This window comes from Pristis pectinata, chromosome 1 (genome assembly GCF_009764475.1).
Source record: "Pristis pectinata isolate sPriPec2 chromosome 1, sPriPec2.1.pri, whole genome shotgun sequence".
NCBI classification, from domain to species: Eukaryota; Metazoa; Chordata; class Chondrichthyes; order Rhinopristiformes; family Pristidae; genus Pristis; species Pristis pectinata.
In genome coordinates this window covers 60898719-60917741 of record NC_067405.1, presented here as the reverse complement: position 1 = coordinate 60917741, position 19023 = coordinate 60898719, and the positions used below count along the sequence as shown (strand labels likewise).

Genomic DNA, 19023 nt, shown 5'->3' with positions numbered 1-19023 from the left:
TTAGTATAAATGGGTGCTTGATGTTTGGCATGGACACGATGTGCTGAATGGCCTGTTTCCATGCTGCCAATACTATAAAGACTTGCATCACACCTAAAACAAAATGGAGGCTATGGAATCCAATTTTGGTCCAATTGTGTTGAAAACCTGTCGATCAGATTTTGGGTTTTCACAGCTATATTCTCTAGAAAATGTGGGGTGTACAAGAAGGATGTAATTGTATAAGAGCTACTTATTCTCCTTTTACAAAAGTGCAGTAAAATTTGTAGTTATCTCAATCCAATTTGCTTATTTGCATCCAGTTGGAAATTACTGAAACAGGAATAAATAGACATGGGAACAAAGATTATTAGAAAAATAACACTTCAATTATAATTCTTCCACTGCATCATGAAGCTATAGGAGAGAGGAATGGTTTTAAAGGGAGCTGTTATTTATCCTTGGTTGACATGAGGAAGTGGTTCCAGAAGGACCACAGAAAAAGAATAACTATGCCAATTACAGAGTATTTCAATAATTATCCAAGACTGTTTCTCTTGCACTACTTGACATATAATCAAAATATGATTAACACTTGCCTTACATTAACCTCTGGAAAACTGTGATGTCAATGATCAAAAGGATTTTGAGATCAAATAGCAGTTGTCGTATAATGCTGAGAGGTGATGTTGGCACCATTAAATGGATTCCTGTTATAGTTTCTGTGTACTCATTCCACAAGCACTGCTCTTGAATTATCAAGGGGGTTTTGACAATTACAATGGCTACAGTTTACCCTACTTAAGTCCCTTCATTGAAGAAAATGAGATTATGCAAATTATATGGTATGCCTTTGCTGTTGAGAAGTTGTAAGAATCTTAGGAATTTATGAAGTGCCACGCCGCAATTTTCTTGCACTTATGAGTCCAGAGCAGATCCATCGGAATTTCTGGGCATCGGCTACGAAGATGGCCTCATATAATTCATTTTGGTGAACTGCCACCAAAATAATAGTGTACTGAAAATAGAGAGGTATGCAGAGGCTGTCACTGTTTCTCACTTCAATTTCACAGCGCTCTGGTTTCAAACTTGTGCTGTTTTTTTTAAACTGCCATGTTTTTATGTTGTACTTTGACAGTTTAAAAGTGAGGCAATGGGTTAATTGAACAACTTCAGTCCTTGTCTGCATGGAACAGAATTCACAGTTGCCATACATTGTGCAAATCTCAAGCTTATTACAATGTTCTGTCATAAATGAATGATGTATTTCAGCTATGCCATGTAACTGATATTTAGTTAAAAGTATATTGTAAATAGGTTAATTAATTTAACCTATTTACAATATACCTATATTGTAAATAGGTTAATAGTATATTGTAATTGAATAATATATGCACAAGAATTTTAATGGTAACTATTACTCTGGCATGATTTGAATATCTCTGTCAGATATTTGTTAAATTTGGGTCTGGAGGTGAGTGGTTCCACTGCCACAAAATGTGGACTTGTTATTTTGTGGTTTTGAAGTTAAATTTGCTATAACCTTTGGCTAGATGTGAACTTAGAGTGACAATGGAAACAACATGGAGATTGATGACAAGAATCCAAGTTAAAATGTGCGGACTGATATTTACACAGTGGCGTCACAGTAACAGCCATTTCATGCCTGACCAAATAGGTTTGCCCTGCAATACATTGGATTTGTTGCACAAACAGAAGGCAAAAACAAGAAGCTGGAGAAGTATATGAGCTGCTGCCTGCCAACTCCCCTCCAACAGCCTACCCTTGCTGCAAATGGTCACGCTGGGGCAAACGTAGTAACTTACTATCAACAATGTTTGCATTAAGTTTTAAATTCAGTTTTTTTGTAGATATTTGAGGATGCTTCTTCCTTTTATTCCGGTGTCACATCCAAATTTTAAAAGATATTTTGTTTTGAAAAAAATTGTTTACCCCTTCCACTTGTAAATATGTTTGAACACAGAAAATTAATCTCACCTTTGCACATATGACCCTATTAAATGCACACCTGCTACAGAGAAAGGAAATGAAGATGAGTCACTGTTCTGATGTCAGAAGGGCACCACAGCAATCAGCATGGGATTATCATGCTGTGGAGAAGGAAAACAATCAAGGCATGTTGTGGAAGTTGTAGTCAATTATGGTTTAAAATCTAATTTGACAGAGTAATACATAAAATTTGTCAATCAGACAAGCTATTTATCAGATTTTAAAATATGTTATTAATACTGTTATATAATAGTTTTATTATTAATATTAAACTTTCTATCAATTAGAAATTTCTGTTGTCAGTAACTATATTATTTCTAATACTTTTGTTATATCTGCTATGCCAGAAAATATGAGACCTTATGAAGTCCATTTTTGTAGGTAGACATAGGAATAATTTAAAAATATTGACTTTCTTAGAAGATCAAACTTACATTGTTTGTAATATCTCAATTTAATCCAGGTTTTCTCTTTTGAATTATCCTTTTTCTCTTTGTCTTTTCCTCTTTTTCTGTCACACATCTCATATACCTCACAACACATATACCTCATTTACTGTAAGTCATTAATATGTTGCTTCCTGTTCTTTCACAAGGGATAAATAGAACGTAGTGTTTAGGGAAGTGAAACATTAAATGGGGAATTCTTCATTTATAACTTTTAATGATCCACAACAGTTTGCATATATGTACCCCTTTTAATACAGTAAAATGTCCCAAGGCATTTGGCAGGAGTGTTACTGGGTGAGAATTGAAACACATCTACTTTTAAGGAGCATAGAAATCTTGGAGGGAATTCCAGAGTTTATGGCCTAGGAACTTGAAAGTAAAATCATCAGGGTAGAGCAGCTAAATGAAAAGATGCATGAAGGGCCAGAATTGAAGGAGTATAGGGGTCTTGGAGGCTTGTACAGCAGATGTCATGGCAGTACTGAGAGTGCCAAACCTGCTGGAGGGATTTGAAAATAAGAAAGAGAATTTTAAAATATAGTTGTTGCCTGACCTGGAGTGCCTAGATTATAAAATTCTATGTCAGGAATTCAAGCTGATAGTTGAACCAAACTTGGGTCACAGGCTGCAGATCTTGCATGAGATCAGCTTTACAAAAGGTCAAAGGTGGGAGAGCTGCAAGAGATGAATTGGAAAAGGCTAGAGCTAACAAAGACAAGGATGAGGCCTGCCACAGCAAGTGAGTTGAGGAAGGCCAGAGGTGGGCAGTGCTACAAAGGTGGAGAAAGCTGGTCTTTGTTCATTGAATTGGCTGATGAATGGTCTGTTTCAGGTGAAGGCTGGGGAGGTGGATGGAGTGAATGATTGGAGTTTGTGACGGGGGAATTAAATCAATGAAGCTGTCTTCCTAATGTTTAAAAATATCTAAATGAAATGTGGGAATATGGCTGAAAACAGGTGTTATTGGACAGAGGCACAGAAATTTGGAAATGTAATTGCATAGTAATTGACCTTTGTTGCAAGTGTGAATCGTCATGTGTTTATTTAAAAAGGAACAATTTGTTCCAAGAACTTTTACTGGTTTATAAAAAAATAATCCCCTAAAGGCAGGCAGATTTAAATGCAGATGCACTATATAGCATTAGCTTTGAATCACATTGAATTAGAGCAAGGTGTTTTCCTGTCACAGTAGTGTGTGTGTGTTGTGTGTGTGTGTGTGTGGGGGGGGGGGGGGTGAGGTGGGAGGGGTTATTGGGTGCATTATGATGGGAATGAATGTGAAATTTGGAGTCTGGTTATATTACTGGTATAACTGTGGTGCTGTAACTCATAGCCTAACTGACTCTGGGACCCAAAAAGGTGCCATTTCCTACTTGTTGGCCTTCACACTGCTTCATGCATATTCAGCACAGCTGGGCAAGGTACGTGCTCTGGGAGGGTATGGAGGACCTTGTGGCAAATTACTAAGTTAACAAGAGGTTTTTAAAACTGCTGCCAGGCGGTTCCACCAACAATTCAAACGCTGGAGATTTTCCAGCCGGAATTGCAGCTCCTTGTGTAGGAGCAAATGTGAGCTGTCTGGTGACAGTAAGTTGCACGGTGGATTTCAGCTCACACTGTGACATAGAATAAGTGCTTCAGGAGGATATGAAAGGTGGAGGAGAGAAGCAGCAGTGAACTGAGGGGCCAGTGGGGACAGTAAGTATCTCGGTTGAAGAATGGCCAGAAGCCAGATGGAAAAAGGAAGTAATTCCAATCTAACCATTTAAATACACATTGTATTTGTGTCATATTCAACCAATTTGTGTCAGTCATGTCTATTGGCATTAAATTATAGTGGATAAGATCAGAAGTTTGAACCAAAAGACCGAATGGCTAGATAGAATGCAACCGAGGTGCTTCCAACAATTTGTTCCCCTCTATCTGCTATTATTATAATTGCCACTAGATAGAGCTCTAATACCACCAAAATAATAGGCCAGATTTAGAATGGGAGGCATCTGCCATTAGTTAGAATCTCCCCTGCATGCTGCGCTAAATCAGTTCAACTGTGAACTGATGACAGCAAGGGACCTGAGTGAACTGGGCAAACAACAAGGTATGTCCTCAACCAGTTGGATTTAAAGAAGCAATCTCAAGACTGTAGGGATGGTAACATAGTGTTTGGACTTTTCATTATCAGGTAGAAGGTAAATATCACAGACATTTTTTTCTCCAGATAACAACGGGGGAGATAAAAACAAACATATTACATAGGATAGGCATGTTACAGCCCTCAGGACTCAACAATTTCAGATAGCCAGCTTTCAAATTTCGCATTGGAAATGGCCACTTCTGATAAAAGGTCACCAACCTGTCATATTAATTTTATTTTTCTCTCTCCACAGATGATGCCAAACCTGCTATTTCCAGCAATTCTCTCTTTATTTCATCTTTCCACCATCTGCAGTGTTCATTATAACAGTTCCAGCATAGTCTTCCCTCTCTCCTTTGTCCTCATTATCGTCTACTTGCATCTCCTCCACACAGGTCAGCTGCCATTCACAAATATTCACCACCCTCTCTCAACCAGCACCACCACCGCTTGTGCCATTCAGTCTCTCTTGGTCTTCAATTCATAAAGACATTTCCTACGTTCTATTCCCTGCTTCCCCCTCTCTGCAACTCAAAACGTGTGATTTCTAACTTTTCCTTTCTCTGATAAAAGGTCATGGACCTGACATATTAACTTTGTTTCTTTCTGCACAGATGCTGCCTGACCTGTTGGCTACTTGCAGCATTTTCCTTCTTTATTAGAGCTGACCCAGTGCTAGGCTACTTTAATGACAGCAGAGAGCTGCAACTGTATGGAGACTCCTCAAAGGTGCCTTGAAGCAGCCGTCCTGCAAGGGGGCCAACCAATAGTCGGAGTGCAGACACCCATACGCACCTGGGAGAGAATAGTTATTTGCGGAGAGGTGATGAATCATTGTACAGACCAGGAAAGGCTTCACGTGAGAATGTGATGTGTGTCGATGTAGGGAGGCAGTGCGGCAAAACTGAGCCCCAGCTTGAACATGAGCTGTCAGATAGACCATGGGCAGAGATCATAGTGGATCTCTTCATGGCTGAGGTCAGAAACTACCCAGAGATGGTTGACATTTGTTCCATCTTCCTGGAAATAGACTGCCTTGACTCAACCACATCTCCGGCCGTCACTTGCAAGCTGTAAGTTCCATTGGCCATATGAGGTTGTGTCAGCCAATATCCCACAATTTGCTGCAGATGTTTGTGAGGTCTTTCTTTAATTCATTAACACAGAGCACAATCTAATGGAAAGGCAGAGAATGTAAAGATAGCTGTCACTTTTGAGAAAGGTGAAAGAGATGCTTGAAGCAGGTACCTCCGTGCTTTAGCATATAAAAGTACACCAAGGCCAGGGGTTTACTTCTACCCCAGCCAAGACAGAATAGATGGAAGGGAAAGCAAGCTTCCTATTACAACAGGATAGTGAAGATGATGTCACACCTTTCACCGCTTTTATGAATATATATGATTAACTATAATAAATATTGCTCAACTTTTTAATAGCTGTTTCAATTAAATCAATAAACTTGGCCAGGCATGGGTGAACTAAAGTGATTTGTGAAATAATTTTGTGCAGAAAGCAGATTGCTTGTGTGAAGAAGCTCTGTGTTTTCAGCCTGTGCCGTTGAAAAAGGGACTGTTGTTCACACGTCAAACAGAAGGACCTGTTAAACACAAATCTTTTGAATATTGATCATAGAATACCAGCAGACTTGGGGGTGGGGCAAGGCACACTGCCTTGCTTGTTACAGGTGGCTCTTCTTTGGTTCATGTGGCTTGCAGTGATTTATGGCAAGTGTACTCTTTAGTGCTCTAATGTCACATGGTGGATACTTATTGGAGGACTGTGACTTTAGTACATGTTGCCCTCTAACCTCAATAAACTGGTTATAAACTATGCACTCTATAGTGTCGGAGGGTGATGATGGACAGTCATGTACAGACCATATTCAGCCATCGCAGTGAATGCAGGTGGTGTGCTTGCAATCTCCCTGTTGATTGCAGGCCATGTGTAAACAGCCTGTGCTCATGACTCACAAGATTTAAGTGTTCAAAGACCTGAGTTAATTGCTTAAATGGTAATGCATCCATTGAATTGTTGGAAATGCAGGTATGAGAAAGAAAAGCTTTAGGACAGAATGGTAAGAAGATTTTGCATGCACTTTAAGAATGGCAAGTTACTGTGCCTTATCTGCAAAGAATCACTTGTTCACAAAAAAACAAACAACTTGAAATATTACCACAAAACAAATCATAATTTTGATCTCGGGTCAAAAGTAGCAAGGTGACTGCTTAAAATCCAACGTAAACGGCTAGCAGGTATTTTTGCTTTCAGTCAGGAAGTTGATTAAAAAAAACCAAAGCTAGTTTTGTTGTTTTGTGGATTATTGCTGGCGCCAACATCCATATGAAGAATGTTGCAAAAGTGGTAACAGTTTTAGATCAAAATAATGCAAAATTTCAGTAAAATGCAAATACCAATTCAAGAAGGATGTGACCAGAAATGAAGACCCACCTTTAGATGTAGCAGAAAGCCTTTAGATGTAGCAGAAAGTGGCCATGATGCAGCAAGCGCATGTAGAGCCTTTCTATAAATTTTATCAAGTGGATTGTTAGCAATAAAAATGCATGCAAGTTGTGCATGCTTTGTGGCTCTGGTACTTATGAATGTAATGTGGCTCTGAGAGCCACCATTACTGTAGATCATTTGTGATGCTAAATAGATGGCCTCTTATCCTCTACTTCCATGATCATCCCCAATTTCCTGGCAAAACAAATGGAAATGTTTTGCAGCCTATGTAAACCCCAGGACAATAAGTGGATAAAGTTTCATGGAACTTTTATTGATGTGATCAGTTCACAATTTCCAGTAATGTTGCCAAGAGATTTAGGCTTTAGCTTTGACAGTTTTCAATTAATCAAAGTGTCCCTGAAGCTACATGGAATTTACTTTGTCTGTGCCTACTACTGTCCATGCAAGGAACAAAATTGATAGGTGACACCTGTTAACCATCTCAGCCATTGATTTACATACAAATTTAGCAGTAGTCATTATAAGTGAGGTTATGATGTAAATAGCTTGTACCTGACGAAGTGGCACAAGTATTTGAACTTGCACTCAACATCATTAACTGGTAAGATCATTAGCTACTAATTTGTTGGAGCCAAGTCATTTTTATATGTTATGGGGTGGTAGGAAACTGGCACCATGGTGTAGATCTTACTGAACAAAAGGCCAACACAACATTGGAGATGTTTGTGATGAATCTTTTCTAGTTGGCTGAGTAGTGACCAGAGAACAAATTATAATGGGAATTGAAACTTCAAACAATTTTTAAAAACAAGCGAGAAAATGGAAAACAAATCAAGCAGTTGTAATACATCCTTGCAGAATTTACTGATATCCTTCAGCTTTCAAACATAAAATTTCAGGAACAACACCAACTAGGGACCAGCATAACTTTTTAATTGATACTCCATTTGTAGAGGCAATAGCCCTTAGAATTATTTTCAAAATAGTCTGTTTTTGCTTGTTGATATTTAGAACATAGAATATTACAGCACAGCACAGTACAGGCCCTTCAGCTCACAATGTTGTGCCGACATTTTATCCTGCTCTAAGATCTATCTAACCCTTCCCCCCCCACATAGCCCTCCATTTCTCTATCATTCATGTGTCTATCTAAGAGTCTCTTAAATGTCCCTAATCTATCTGCCCCCACAATCTCTGCCAGCAGTGCATTCCAGCACCCACCACTCTCTGTGTAACAAAACTTACCCCTGACATCCCCCCTATATCTTCCTCCAATCAGCTTAAAATTATGGCCCCTTCGTATTAGCCATTTTCGCCCTGGGAAAAAGTCTCTGACTGTCCACTCAATCTATGCCTCATCATCTTGTACACCTCTCAAGTCACCTCTCATCCTCCTTCTCTCCAAAGAGAAAAGCCCTAGCTCACTCAACCTATCCTCATAAAACATGCTCTCCAATCCAGGCAGCATCCTGGTAAATCTCCTCTGTACCCTCTCTAAAGCATCCACATCCTTCCTATAATGAGGTGACCAGAACTGAACACAATACGCCAAGTGTGGTCTGACCAGAGTTCTATAGAGCTGCAACATTACCTCGTGGCTCTTGAACTCAGTACCCCGACTAATGAAGACCAACACTACATACATCTTCCTAACAACTCTTATCGACCTGCACGGCAACCTTGAGGGATCTATGGACGTGGACCCTAAGATTCCTCCACACTGCTAAGATTCCTACCATTAACCTTGTATTCTGCCTTCAAATTTGATCTCCCGAAGTGTATCACTTCACAGTTTTCCAGGTTGAACTCCATTCTGCCACTTCTCAGCCCAGCTTTGCATCCTATCAATATCCTGTTGTAATCTACAGCAACCTTCTACACTATCCACAACACCACCAACCTTTGTATCAGCAAACTTACTAACCCACCCTTCCACGTCCTCATCCAAGTCATTTATAAAAATCACAAATTTGTTAATTATTGTTGTAGCTCAGGTAAAGATCTTGCTGTTCTTCAAATGAACTATTTTTTTAAATTTTTGCTTGCTCATTTTTGACGAAGTTGACAAAAAAAATTTAAAAGAATTATCAACTTTTTTAACTTCTCTTCCTTGATGAGTGTAGCAGGTTACTTGTGTCTTGATGTAGTATTGACATATGACTTGCAGCACAGGAACACCAGGCATTGATCAGAGGTGGGAGCTCCAGACACCCCTTTGGCAAAGATGTTTAAGAAGAATTATACATACTCACGCTGCATCTCCAGTTGACATCCATTAAATGTACAAGAACCAGGGTTGAACACGGGCTGCTCAGTGCAGTCACCCTTTGAGTTATCCACCTCATCACATATGCTTTCTAATATCATCATAAAGCTGTATCATTTCTGCAGTAACTCAGATTTGTGCAAAAGATGCTTAATTAATCCTTTCCTCCTGTATAATTGTAGTGCAGTCCCACTGCATGATCAGTGAGGAACTGGAGCTGGTGTTTCAGGTTTAATTATATTGTTCCTTTTCTCTCTGTTGCTGAACTGTGACATTAGATTTTCAGACTGAGATTGTTTTCCACTAGTGTGATCGCTGAGCTGCAGTTATTAAACAGAAAGAGCTCATTATTGTATTGAATGTTAAATATCTTGTTTCATAGCACATAGAAATTAGAGCTGCTTGTCTACTGTTGTCGACCATGATTTGAATTATAACTTCTGTTTCACAAAAGCTTTAATTTAATGTATACTGATTTTTCTGTATTTGTTACCAAAAACTAGTAATTATACACTTTTGGTCTAAGCAATTAAATTAGGAAAAGTTGTAGACTGGGAATTTAGAAAAATTATGTTGCAAAATTTTCGTTGCAGTCTATCAAATTACTTATGAAAAAAATGTGTAACAGCGGGAATTCACAGCATGGAGTTTTGATGGCCAGTTTAGAGCTCTTGCATCAACTATTATCTCTATTTCTTGTTTTTCAGAAAATGCATTCTTTGCATTTATGATACTTTCAAATGGCTTATGAGGGACATAGAAACACAAGAATTGTTAGTCAAAAAGAGCATATCTACTTTGCCACCAGTGTTTTTTGTTGTATACAATGATAATGGCACTTTTGACCATTCAAAGAAGTCTAGATTGGTGGCATGATAGATTGATACTTCACGGGACTTGGTTAAGGAGGAGGATGTGGTTTTGCCTCTATAACGTCCCCACTAATAGCCATGGGAATTTGAAATTGACAATGGAGACATCCCAAAGGCAACATTACACTAACATCTTTCTCTGTGCACCTTCTATGCAAGTTGGTAAGGAAATAGAGCAAAAGATTTAACAGAAGTTTTGCATCTGATGCAAATTAGACATTTTAGTTAGTCTCAGTTCAACCTGAAACTGTGTATCAGTGTTACCCCTCACCTGTTACTCTTCACTGTATTCTTTATATACTTCATTTACATTGTTTTAGAAAATGTACTGGATTGTTGAAAATTGCATTGTCACCAACTTTTGTGATGTTTTGATAATTGGTAAATAGTTTATTATTGTCATATATATTGAGATACAGTGAAAAACTTAGTTTTGCATGCCATGCATACAGATCATTTCACAACATAAGCACAGAGAGGTAGTACAAGGGAAAAGCAATAATAGAATGCAGAATATAGTGTTACAGTTACAGCGAAAGTGCAGTGCAGGCAGAAAATAAGGTGCAAGGGTCATGATGAGGTAGATTGTGAAGTCAAGAGTTCAACTTTATTGAACAAGAGGTCCATTCAAGAGTCTTATAACAGCAGTATAGAAGCTCTCCTTGAGCCTGGTGGTGTGTGCTTTCAAGCTTTTGTATCTTCTGCCCGATGGAAGGGGACAGAAGAGAGAATGACCAGGGTGGGAGGGGTCTTTGATTACATTGGCTGCTTTCCCGAGGCAGAGGGAAGTGTAGACAGAGTCCATGGAGGGAAGGTTAGTTTTCATGACAGACTGGGCTGTGTCCACAGCTCTCTGCAATTTCTTGAGGTCTTGGGCAGACCAGCTGTCATTACCAACTGTGATGCATCCAGATAGAATGCTTTCTATGAGGCATCTATAAAATTGGTGAGGGTCAAGGGGGAGATGCCAAATTTCCTTATCCTTCTGAGGAAGTAGAGGCACTGGTGTACTTTATTGGCCATAGCATCTCTGTGGTTAGACCAGGACAAGCTATTGGTGATATTTACACCTAGGAACTTGAAGCTCTCAACCATCTCCACCTCAGCACCATTGATACATACAGGGGCATGCGCTCCACTCTGCTTCCTGAAGTCAATGACCAGCTCTTTTGTTTTGCTGACATTGTTGTCTTGACACCATGCCACTAGGCTCTAACCTCCATCTAGGCTCTCCATCTCCTGCCTGTACTTCATCTTGTTGTTATTTGAGATCCGGCCCACTACCATGGTGTCATCTGGAGCCTTTGCTGAATTCTTAAGATGTCTTGAACTAGGTTACTTTGTTTCACCCAAAAATTTAATGAGCAAGTTTAAGAACCTGTACACATTTCACAAGGACAAAAAAAAATCAAAGTGAGATTGAACTGCTGAGGGGAGTGCTGTATTTCTTCTAACATGTTGATTAGGATTACTTCCTATGAGTAGTTGGTCACAGCCCACAAAGTTGTAAGAATGAAGTTAATGACAATGTGTCCAAATTACACTGATTTAAGGAGACAAATCAGTTCCTGATTGGTAGGCAGCAGAGAAACAAATTAATTAGATTTTCATCCACAAAAATAACTAAATTCAGGACTGAGGGCAATTAACAACCTTGAAATGTGCAAATTATCATATGATGGGTGTAAAAAAAAACTTCTGAATTATGACTGTTGATGATTAAAAAGTAGAAGTTGCAAAGCCATTGATATAACAGCGACTTCCTTATATTTCTAATAGTCTGCGAATAAACAAACTGCAAGGCTATTACCTGCCAAAATATGTCTTGAATTTCTCTGAAAGAATGAAACCAGTTTGAACTCTGTCTTCCCAGGTCATGTAAATAAAGGATGGAGTTAACCCATAATATCAAGTGCTGCAATGTTTATACTCCAGTTTACTGATATGCCATCTATATTTTTATTATCTATTCGTTAACAAGGCCAACATTTAATGCTCTTGAGAAGGCACTCCTGTAATGCTTTGGAAGAGTGAGTTCTTGGATTTAGACCCAGCATCGATCAAAGAACAGCAATATGTCGACAATGCCTTCCCTCACAGTTCGACAGGCTAAGAGTGGACAATTGGACTTGTCCTGCGTTTCTGTGACCAGGACATACCTGGACAATTCTCCACATTGTTGGGCGGCTGCCTCTGTTGCAACCATACTGGGATGGGTCGGCTGGAGTGTGGCTAGCTGTGCTGTATCATTTTTGATAGCAAGTGAATCAAATTAGCTGTAGGCCGGAGATTTCAGGAAAAAGCCAAGGTGGACCTTCTGACACTGCAGGCTGAAATGACCAAGCTGTCGAGTCCTGAAGAAATATATTTACCACATTGGGTCTGTGGCAGCCAGTATTGCCTCAGCCTTTTCTTTAGCACTTGGATGCTGGATTCCATCGTTATTTTCCCGGGACCCCCCCTCTTCCCATTAGCTCTTTAATATTTCACCACTGTTTGCACTGGATGTGGTCAGACTGCAGACTTTGATCTGATCAGTTGGTTGTGTGATAGCTTAACTTCCTCTATTGCCTGCTGTTTTTGCAGTGTAGTCCTGTGTTGTAGCTTCACCAGGGCAGCAGCTATTGTCCACTTTTTATTCAACCAGGATTGATCACCTGGCATGAGAGTAATGGAAGGGTGAGCAATGTGCTGGCCATGAATTATGAATTGTGGTGGTTACATTTCTTTTGCTGCTAATGCCTTTGTGGATGCCCGGTTCTGAGTTGCCAGACTGTTCTGAGTCAATTCCACTTAACATCATCATCGTACAACACAACACAATGGAGAGTGTCCTCGGTACTAAGATGAGACACTGTCTCCACAAGGATTGCGTAGTTGTCACTACTGTCAATGTTCATGTGGAAAGATGCATCTGCCACAGGAGGACTGGTGAGGATGAGGTCAAGTAGGTTTATCCCTTGTGATGGTTCACCCACTGTGTGCCACAGAACCAGGACTTGATCGGCTTGGTCACTGCTGGTGCCACCAAGTCACTTGTGTTTGACATTGAAGTTCCCCCAACCAGAATACATTCTGTGCTCCCTCTACTTTTGGTGCTTCTTCTAAGGGTTGATCAACATGGAAGAGCGCTAGTTCATCTGCTGAGGAAAAACAGTAGGTTGTAATCAGGGGGAGACCATGTTTGCCCAAATGCCATGAGAATTCATAGGATCTGAATTCAATACTGAGGGCTTGTACAGCTACTTCCTCCCACTGGTATACCATTGTCCCACCACCTCAGGTGGGTCTGTCCTACCAGTAGGACAGGATGCACCCAAGGGTTGTGATGGAGGAGTCGGGATTGTTTTCTGTAAGGTGAGATCCTGTGAATGCAACTATATCAGGCTGTTGCTTTGACTAATTTAGACACCAGTCCCCAGATGTTTGTGAGGAGGACTTTGCAATGTCAACTGAGCTGGAAGCCATGTCCAAACTCGGTGCACATGTTGATTCCGAGGAGATCTGTTCAGTTTTATTTCTTCTCTGTTTCAACATGGCGATTATGGTCAACTGAGTTGCACGCTAGACCATTTCATCGTCTACCACGTCGGTGGGACTGAAGTCTCATGTATGCCAGTGTAAGGACTCTCGTCTCCTGAAATAGCTTTATTTTTAAACTTTCCCTGTCATATAGAGTGTAATTGTATTGCATCATGAGTAGCTTTTTTACAAAAAAAAGGAATCACTTGAAATGTGACACTTGCAATACACTTTATTTGCTCAGGATGTTATTGCTAATGTTTTGAATTTAATCAAACCCTTTATGTTCTGTAGTGGCAATGCCATCATCCTTGGTTCAGTCATGAATAAAATACAGTTCACTTTATATATCAATATCTTCAACAAAATGTTTGTGTTCTGGAATTACAACAAAGCAATATTATGCAGATCAATTTTGTCCAGTTGGTAACTTCAAGTGATATAATCTGATTGTAATGAAGCAAATTTTGGGTGAGGGAGTGGAAGAGGTCATTTGAGCCTATTTAGTAGTTATTTTCAGGAATCTGGAAATAGGCTGCTTATTTCTTATAATTGTGAATCACATTTTTTCTTTGTGTAGTAGCAGTCATAAAACACATTTCTTGGACAAAAGCAAAATGGCAGGAATGAGTTCCAGCAGGTTTTCCTCAACAAATATCATAGAGCACATTAGATTGTGTTGGCTGGTCTTAATAAAATAGCAATTTAGCAGAAGCTTCTCATCATTAGTGTGTGATCTGTTGTATGAGCAGAACAATGTCCAGCTGCACCTCTCAAAGTTCTGTGAGGTAAGTCTAGGAATCAAAAGGCCACAGCAAAGAGCCCTCTCCATCACCCCAAGAATTGCTTTGAAGAGGGAATTTCATGATTGCTCATTCCCACTATTTCTTAAATTGCAATATTTCTGTTAAAACTAATGTTCTTATTTCAGTACGCATTGCAAATAAATATTTTTTAATGCGGCTTGTAAAAGAAGTTAATATTTCACGTTCAGTACTGGACCATACAGTTATTTTAATATTGTTACTATTTTCTTTAACAGTTATGTTTCGACTTTACGATACAGATGGAAATGGTTTTCTCGACAGCTCTGTAAGTTTTTTTAATTTAGTAGTAGTTATTAAAACTGTAATCTTTAAGACTGTCCCTTTTCAGTTTACATACTTTGTTTAAACTCGACAGCTGATGTAATAGAAGAATTTAAAAATGATCTAACTTCTATAATTAAGTTATAGGCGAAAGTTAAATACCTTAACTTTTGCAATTGTTTTAAAGTGCAAAAGGGAAGCTACTGTATCACGTGGTTTGTTACTTGCATGTTAACTTTCCAATCTCTCAGTCCATCCCCACCAAGTTGATGCATACGTTTAGCAGCAGGAGCCATTGGGCAGCAATTCAGAATGCTTCCCCCTTAGCCACCACTGGCTTTCACTCATTTGAAGTGTTAGGAAGCATTGCCAATCTTCTGGACTGTCCAGCAGCTTTCAGGAATAAACACTAATCTTTTTGGACAATAGCAGAAGAAATATTGTTTTATAATTCTTGTAAAATATCAGACGTTGGTCTGAAAAGAATGTCATTGTGCTGAGAGTGAAGAACCATCCAGTATCCAGTCTGACATTGGAATCTGTTCACTTTGCAGTTGGTGTAGAAAGGCCATGCATTGTGAAGGGGGACATACTGGGTAACCTGTGGTGGGAGCATGGGAGCGGGGCTGTTGGAAGCAGGATGTCAAGCAATGAAATCTCCAGGAAGGCATCCGAGGCCGTTTCTGGGGCTAGTTTGACTGCCCCATCTGCTGTGGCTGGGATCAGCTTGATTTTACCAATCTGCATGGCCTGACAATGTATTAACCAATTGTTTGCTGTGAGGGAGAAAGTAGCATAGGTCTTATTTACAGCTAATGTTGAAATTTTAACATGTAGAAGCTTGAGGGTGATGACAGGCAAGTGCTTTTGCAACTTCAATGTCCAGAAATGTGAATAAAGCTAACAAAACATAGGCTGTTTAGCCAGACTATTGTACGCTCCTCTTCACATTTGATTTCATTGACTCCAGCTGAAGAGAATTTTTGGGATTAAGTACAACCAGCAACCATTTACTGGCACACTTAGCACCAACAGGAAAGGTCTCACCTCTAATTTCTCTTCCACCTTTGTTAATCTGGCATGTAAATTATCAGTTAGTTAATTTTTTTTTATATTTTAACTGCAGGAATTAGATCGAATCATCAACCAAATGGTCCATGTTGCAGAATATTTGGAATGGGATGCTACTGAACTCAGGCCAGTAAGTATTTTAAGAAAATCTTACTAACCAAGTGATGTCTTGATGGCAACTTGTGATAGTATCATGGCATGATTATGTAACTTAGCACACATTTAATGGCCATATTATATTGTCCTCAGTAACTCTCCGGTGTTGTTTTCAAAATGTGTTTCTTACAAAAATAAAATTCTCATACCCATCCATAATTTTTGCAAAACATATGTCTGCAAATATTTAGCAGGGAATTAGTGTACTATTTCATAGCAACATGTTGTAGATCATTTAGTTCCTGGATCCAATTCCATAAGCATGCCTCCCATTCCTAATATATTTCCAATATCTCCCATGTTATTTTAAGGTATCTACTTTGCAAAACAACTTATTGAGTTTGTTATTTGTCTCTGGTTATGCAATGATTTTGGACCACTTTGTGGACACCTTCTGTTCTTCTGGCTCCACCTTCCTGTCTGGACTCTCACTTCACACTCTGGAAATGTTCCATATTCCACCCCCTCTCCCTCTTCTCCAAAAGCCTCCTGAAAATTTATCTCTTGGAGCATACCGTCAAACACTTTTCCAATCGTACTGTTCATACTCAGCATTTAGTTTTGGTCCTTTGGTAACCATTTGGAAAGTGGTGTGTCTCATTTTTTATAAAGGTTGAAATGAGAAGTAAATGCATATCTGTTTTTCTGGTTTACATTTTGAAACCATTCAAAATGTAAAAAAAATGTCTTGTTAGATTATGTGTGTTTTCATATGTTACACCATAGATACTAATGGAGATGATGGAGGAAATTGACTATGATCACGATGGTACAGTTACACTTGAAGAGTGGATAAGAGGAGGGATAACTACCATTCCATTACTGGTCCTCCTTGGCATGGAGACGGTAAGTATAGGGTTGTAAGCAGTCATTAGTGAAAATTACAGAGCTCTTCAGAAGAAGCATTTTAAACATTGAATCATGCTTTTAACCACCTTAGCTGCTTTCTTCATAACAACTTGCGGTACTGAATAATCATTTTACCTGACTGTGTGCTGAAGTTACAGTGCACAATAAAAATGTTAATGGATCAATGATGGAGCTCAAGTGTTTATGTAATTATGTTTCAGTAATTTTCCCAATATTGAAGAGGTGATAGGAATGTAGGGGATGACTAATGTAGTTTAGATTGTTGATCACTGGTAAGTTCCACAGCTCTTGTCCTGATGAGAAAGCTACAGTTTCTGAGACACAGCATTCTGATTTATCATCACCACCTAGGTCATTCAGGCAGAAGTATATTCTCTTGATTAATGTGTGATAGTGAACTCTTTTGCAGATGTAAAAGCATTCTAATGAATGTTAATAATCATATTGGCAATGCTGCAGATTGCAAAAGGGGTAGAAAGTGAACTCAGAAAGCACCCATGTTACCAGATCCAGTTCTCCTTTGTTGGAAACAGGCCCTAATCAGCAGTATTAAACCATGGAAGACTGTCACAGTGCTGCCCACCACACCACATTACTCCCCAGAGCATTCTCAGGATTCAGTCTCTGAATGAGTCACCTGGCATCTTTTAAAATCACAATAAAAGTAATTGGCAGTCATGTAACTTGCTTTAGAATGTGGCACATGTTGTTTTATTGGTTAATAAAATATATCATGATATTATAGCAATGAGATCTGCAATAGTTTTATGAAACCAAAAGCCGCAAAACTAATTGGATTTACAAGATTGTGTTGAAGATTTTGTTCCTCTGTATATTGGCTTTAAACCTGCATAATATTTCTACCTTCATATCATTTTCTTTGTTAATGACAATTTCTCTAAATCTAGTGCGTAAGTGATTTACTGGAGTTTTCAGTTTTCTCTTCTGAGGCAGGACCTCAGGATCGAGGCTGATTTGCTCCGTTCTGGTGTCTGTGTTCTGAGGTGGCTAATGAGACCAATGTTGGAACCACAGACTCTTCTGCAGATGGGTCATGAGTTGACTAACAAGACAGGCGGGTGATTAGTTTGCAAGGCACTCCTGGTGCTTACCAAGGGCTTCTGAGTGCTCCCAATACGTACTCTCAACTTTCCCAATACATGCCCCTTCTCCACTTTGAGTGATCGTGGGCCCAAGGTTAACAGGAATCATTATGTTGTGCTTCTTCTTCATGGAAGCTGTGAGCATCTTTATCTGTTTGCCTGGTAATCTCTTCTCATTGACAGAGTTTGATGTGACTATTTTAGGAGTCTGCAGGTAAAATACACTCACCTTGTGACTTGCACTACTTTGTTAGATATAATAGAGAAATTATGTTATCCATATAAAAATTAGTTTTTTTTCTTTTACTAATCTAAACATTCAAAGTAAATATTACATTTACTGACACAAGATTACTTTTTTTTAAGCACAATTGCAAACTACACTACTTGCCAAACATTGGTATCAATTTGTCATTTGTTCAAAATGGGTTAAAGTATATTGCATTCAGTTTACTCTTAAACAACACAAACAGATCTTGAGGTGAAGCGGATTGACATCAATGCTTTGCTCATTTTAATTGGATCAACCCTCCCCCTCCTGATAATTGGCTCAAATGGTGTTAAAGAAGTGTTATCACTATGTTAAAACTTGCAAACTGATATTATTGCAACTGAAGTGATATTTAACACATTCTTCATCATTTATCACTGAGCACTATGTTGGGACAAACATTGCTGACAGTTATATTTTATTAGTTATACTTTTCTGATGAATAGTGTAGCAATGTGACTAGGATCACCTGTGACTCGCGGGTATATCTCAAGCTTCTTGAGTCAGCAGATTGTGAGTTTAAGACCCACTTTAGCCAATATATTGTCACTGAGGAAGTGCTAACTAGAGGTGCTGCCTTTCAGATGAGATGTTAAGTCAGGGTCACATCTATTCTTGCAGGTCTGACAATGGCTATCCCCCAGCATCATTTCACCCTGCGATCCTGGCCAAAATTTATCCCTGAACTAACATTGGTAAAACAAAGTATTCAGTTATTGTCATTTTGCTATTCACGGGACATATTAATTTGTGAAAAGTGATGAGA

The 19023-nt window shown here is 39.1% G+C and overlaps 1 protein-coding gene across 6 annotated transcripts in view; it reads left to right on the top strand.

The window, feature by feature from the left end:
- The window catches only part of LOC127571220 (diacylglycerol kinase beta), a 450652-nt gene that overhangs the window by 193484 nt on the left and 238145 nt on the right, over positions 1 to 19023 (top strand). For all 6 annotated transcript variants that reach the window (XM_052017450.1, XM_052017424.1, XM_052017441.1 and 3 more), the window contains 3 exons: positions 14741 to 14790; positions 15913 to 15987; positions 16740 to 16859. In XM_052017450.1, the coding sequence (XP_051873410.1) occupies positions 14741 to 14790; positions 15913 to 15987; positions 16740 to 16859 (245 nt within the window). The remainder of the gene's footprint in view (positions 1 to 14740; positions 14791 to 15912; positions 15988 to 16739; positions 16860 to 19023) is intronic.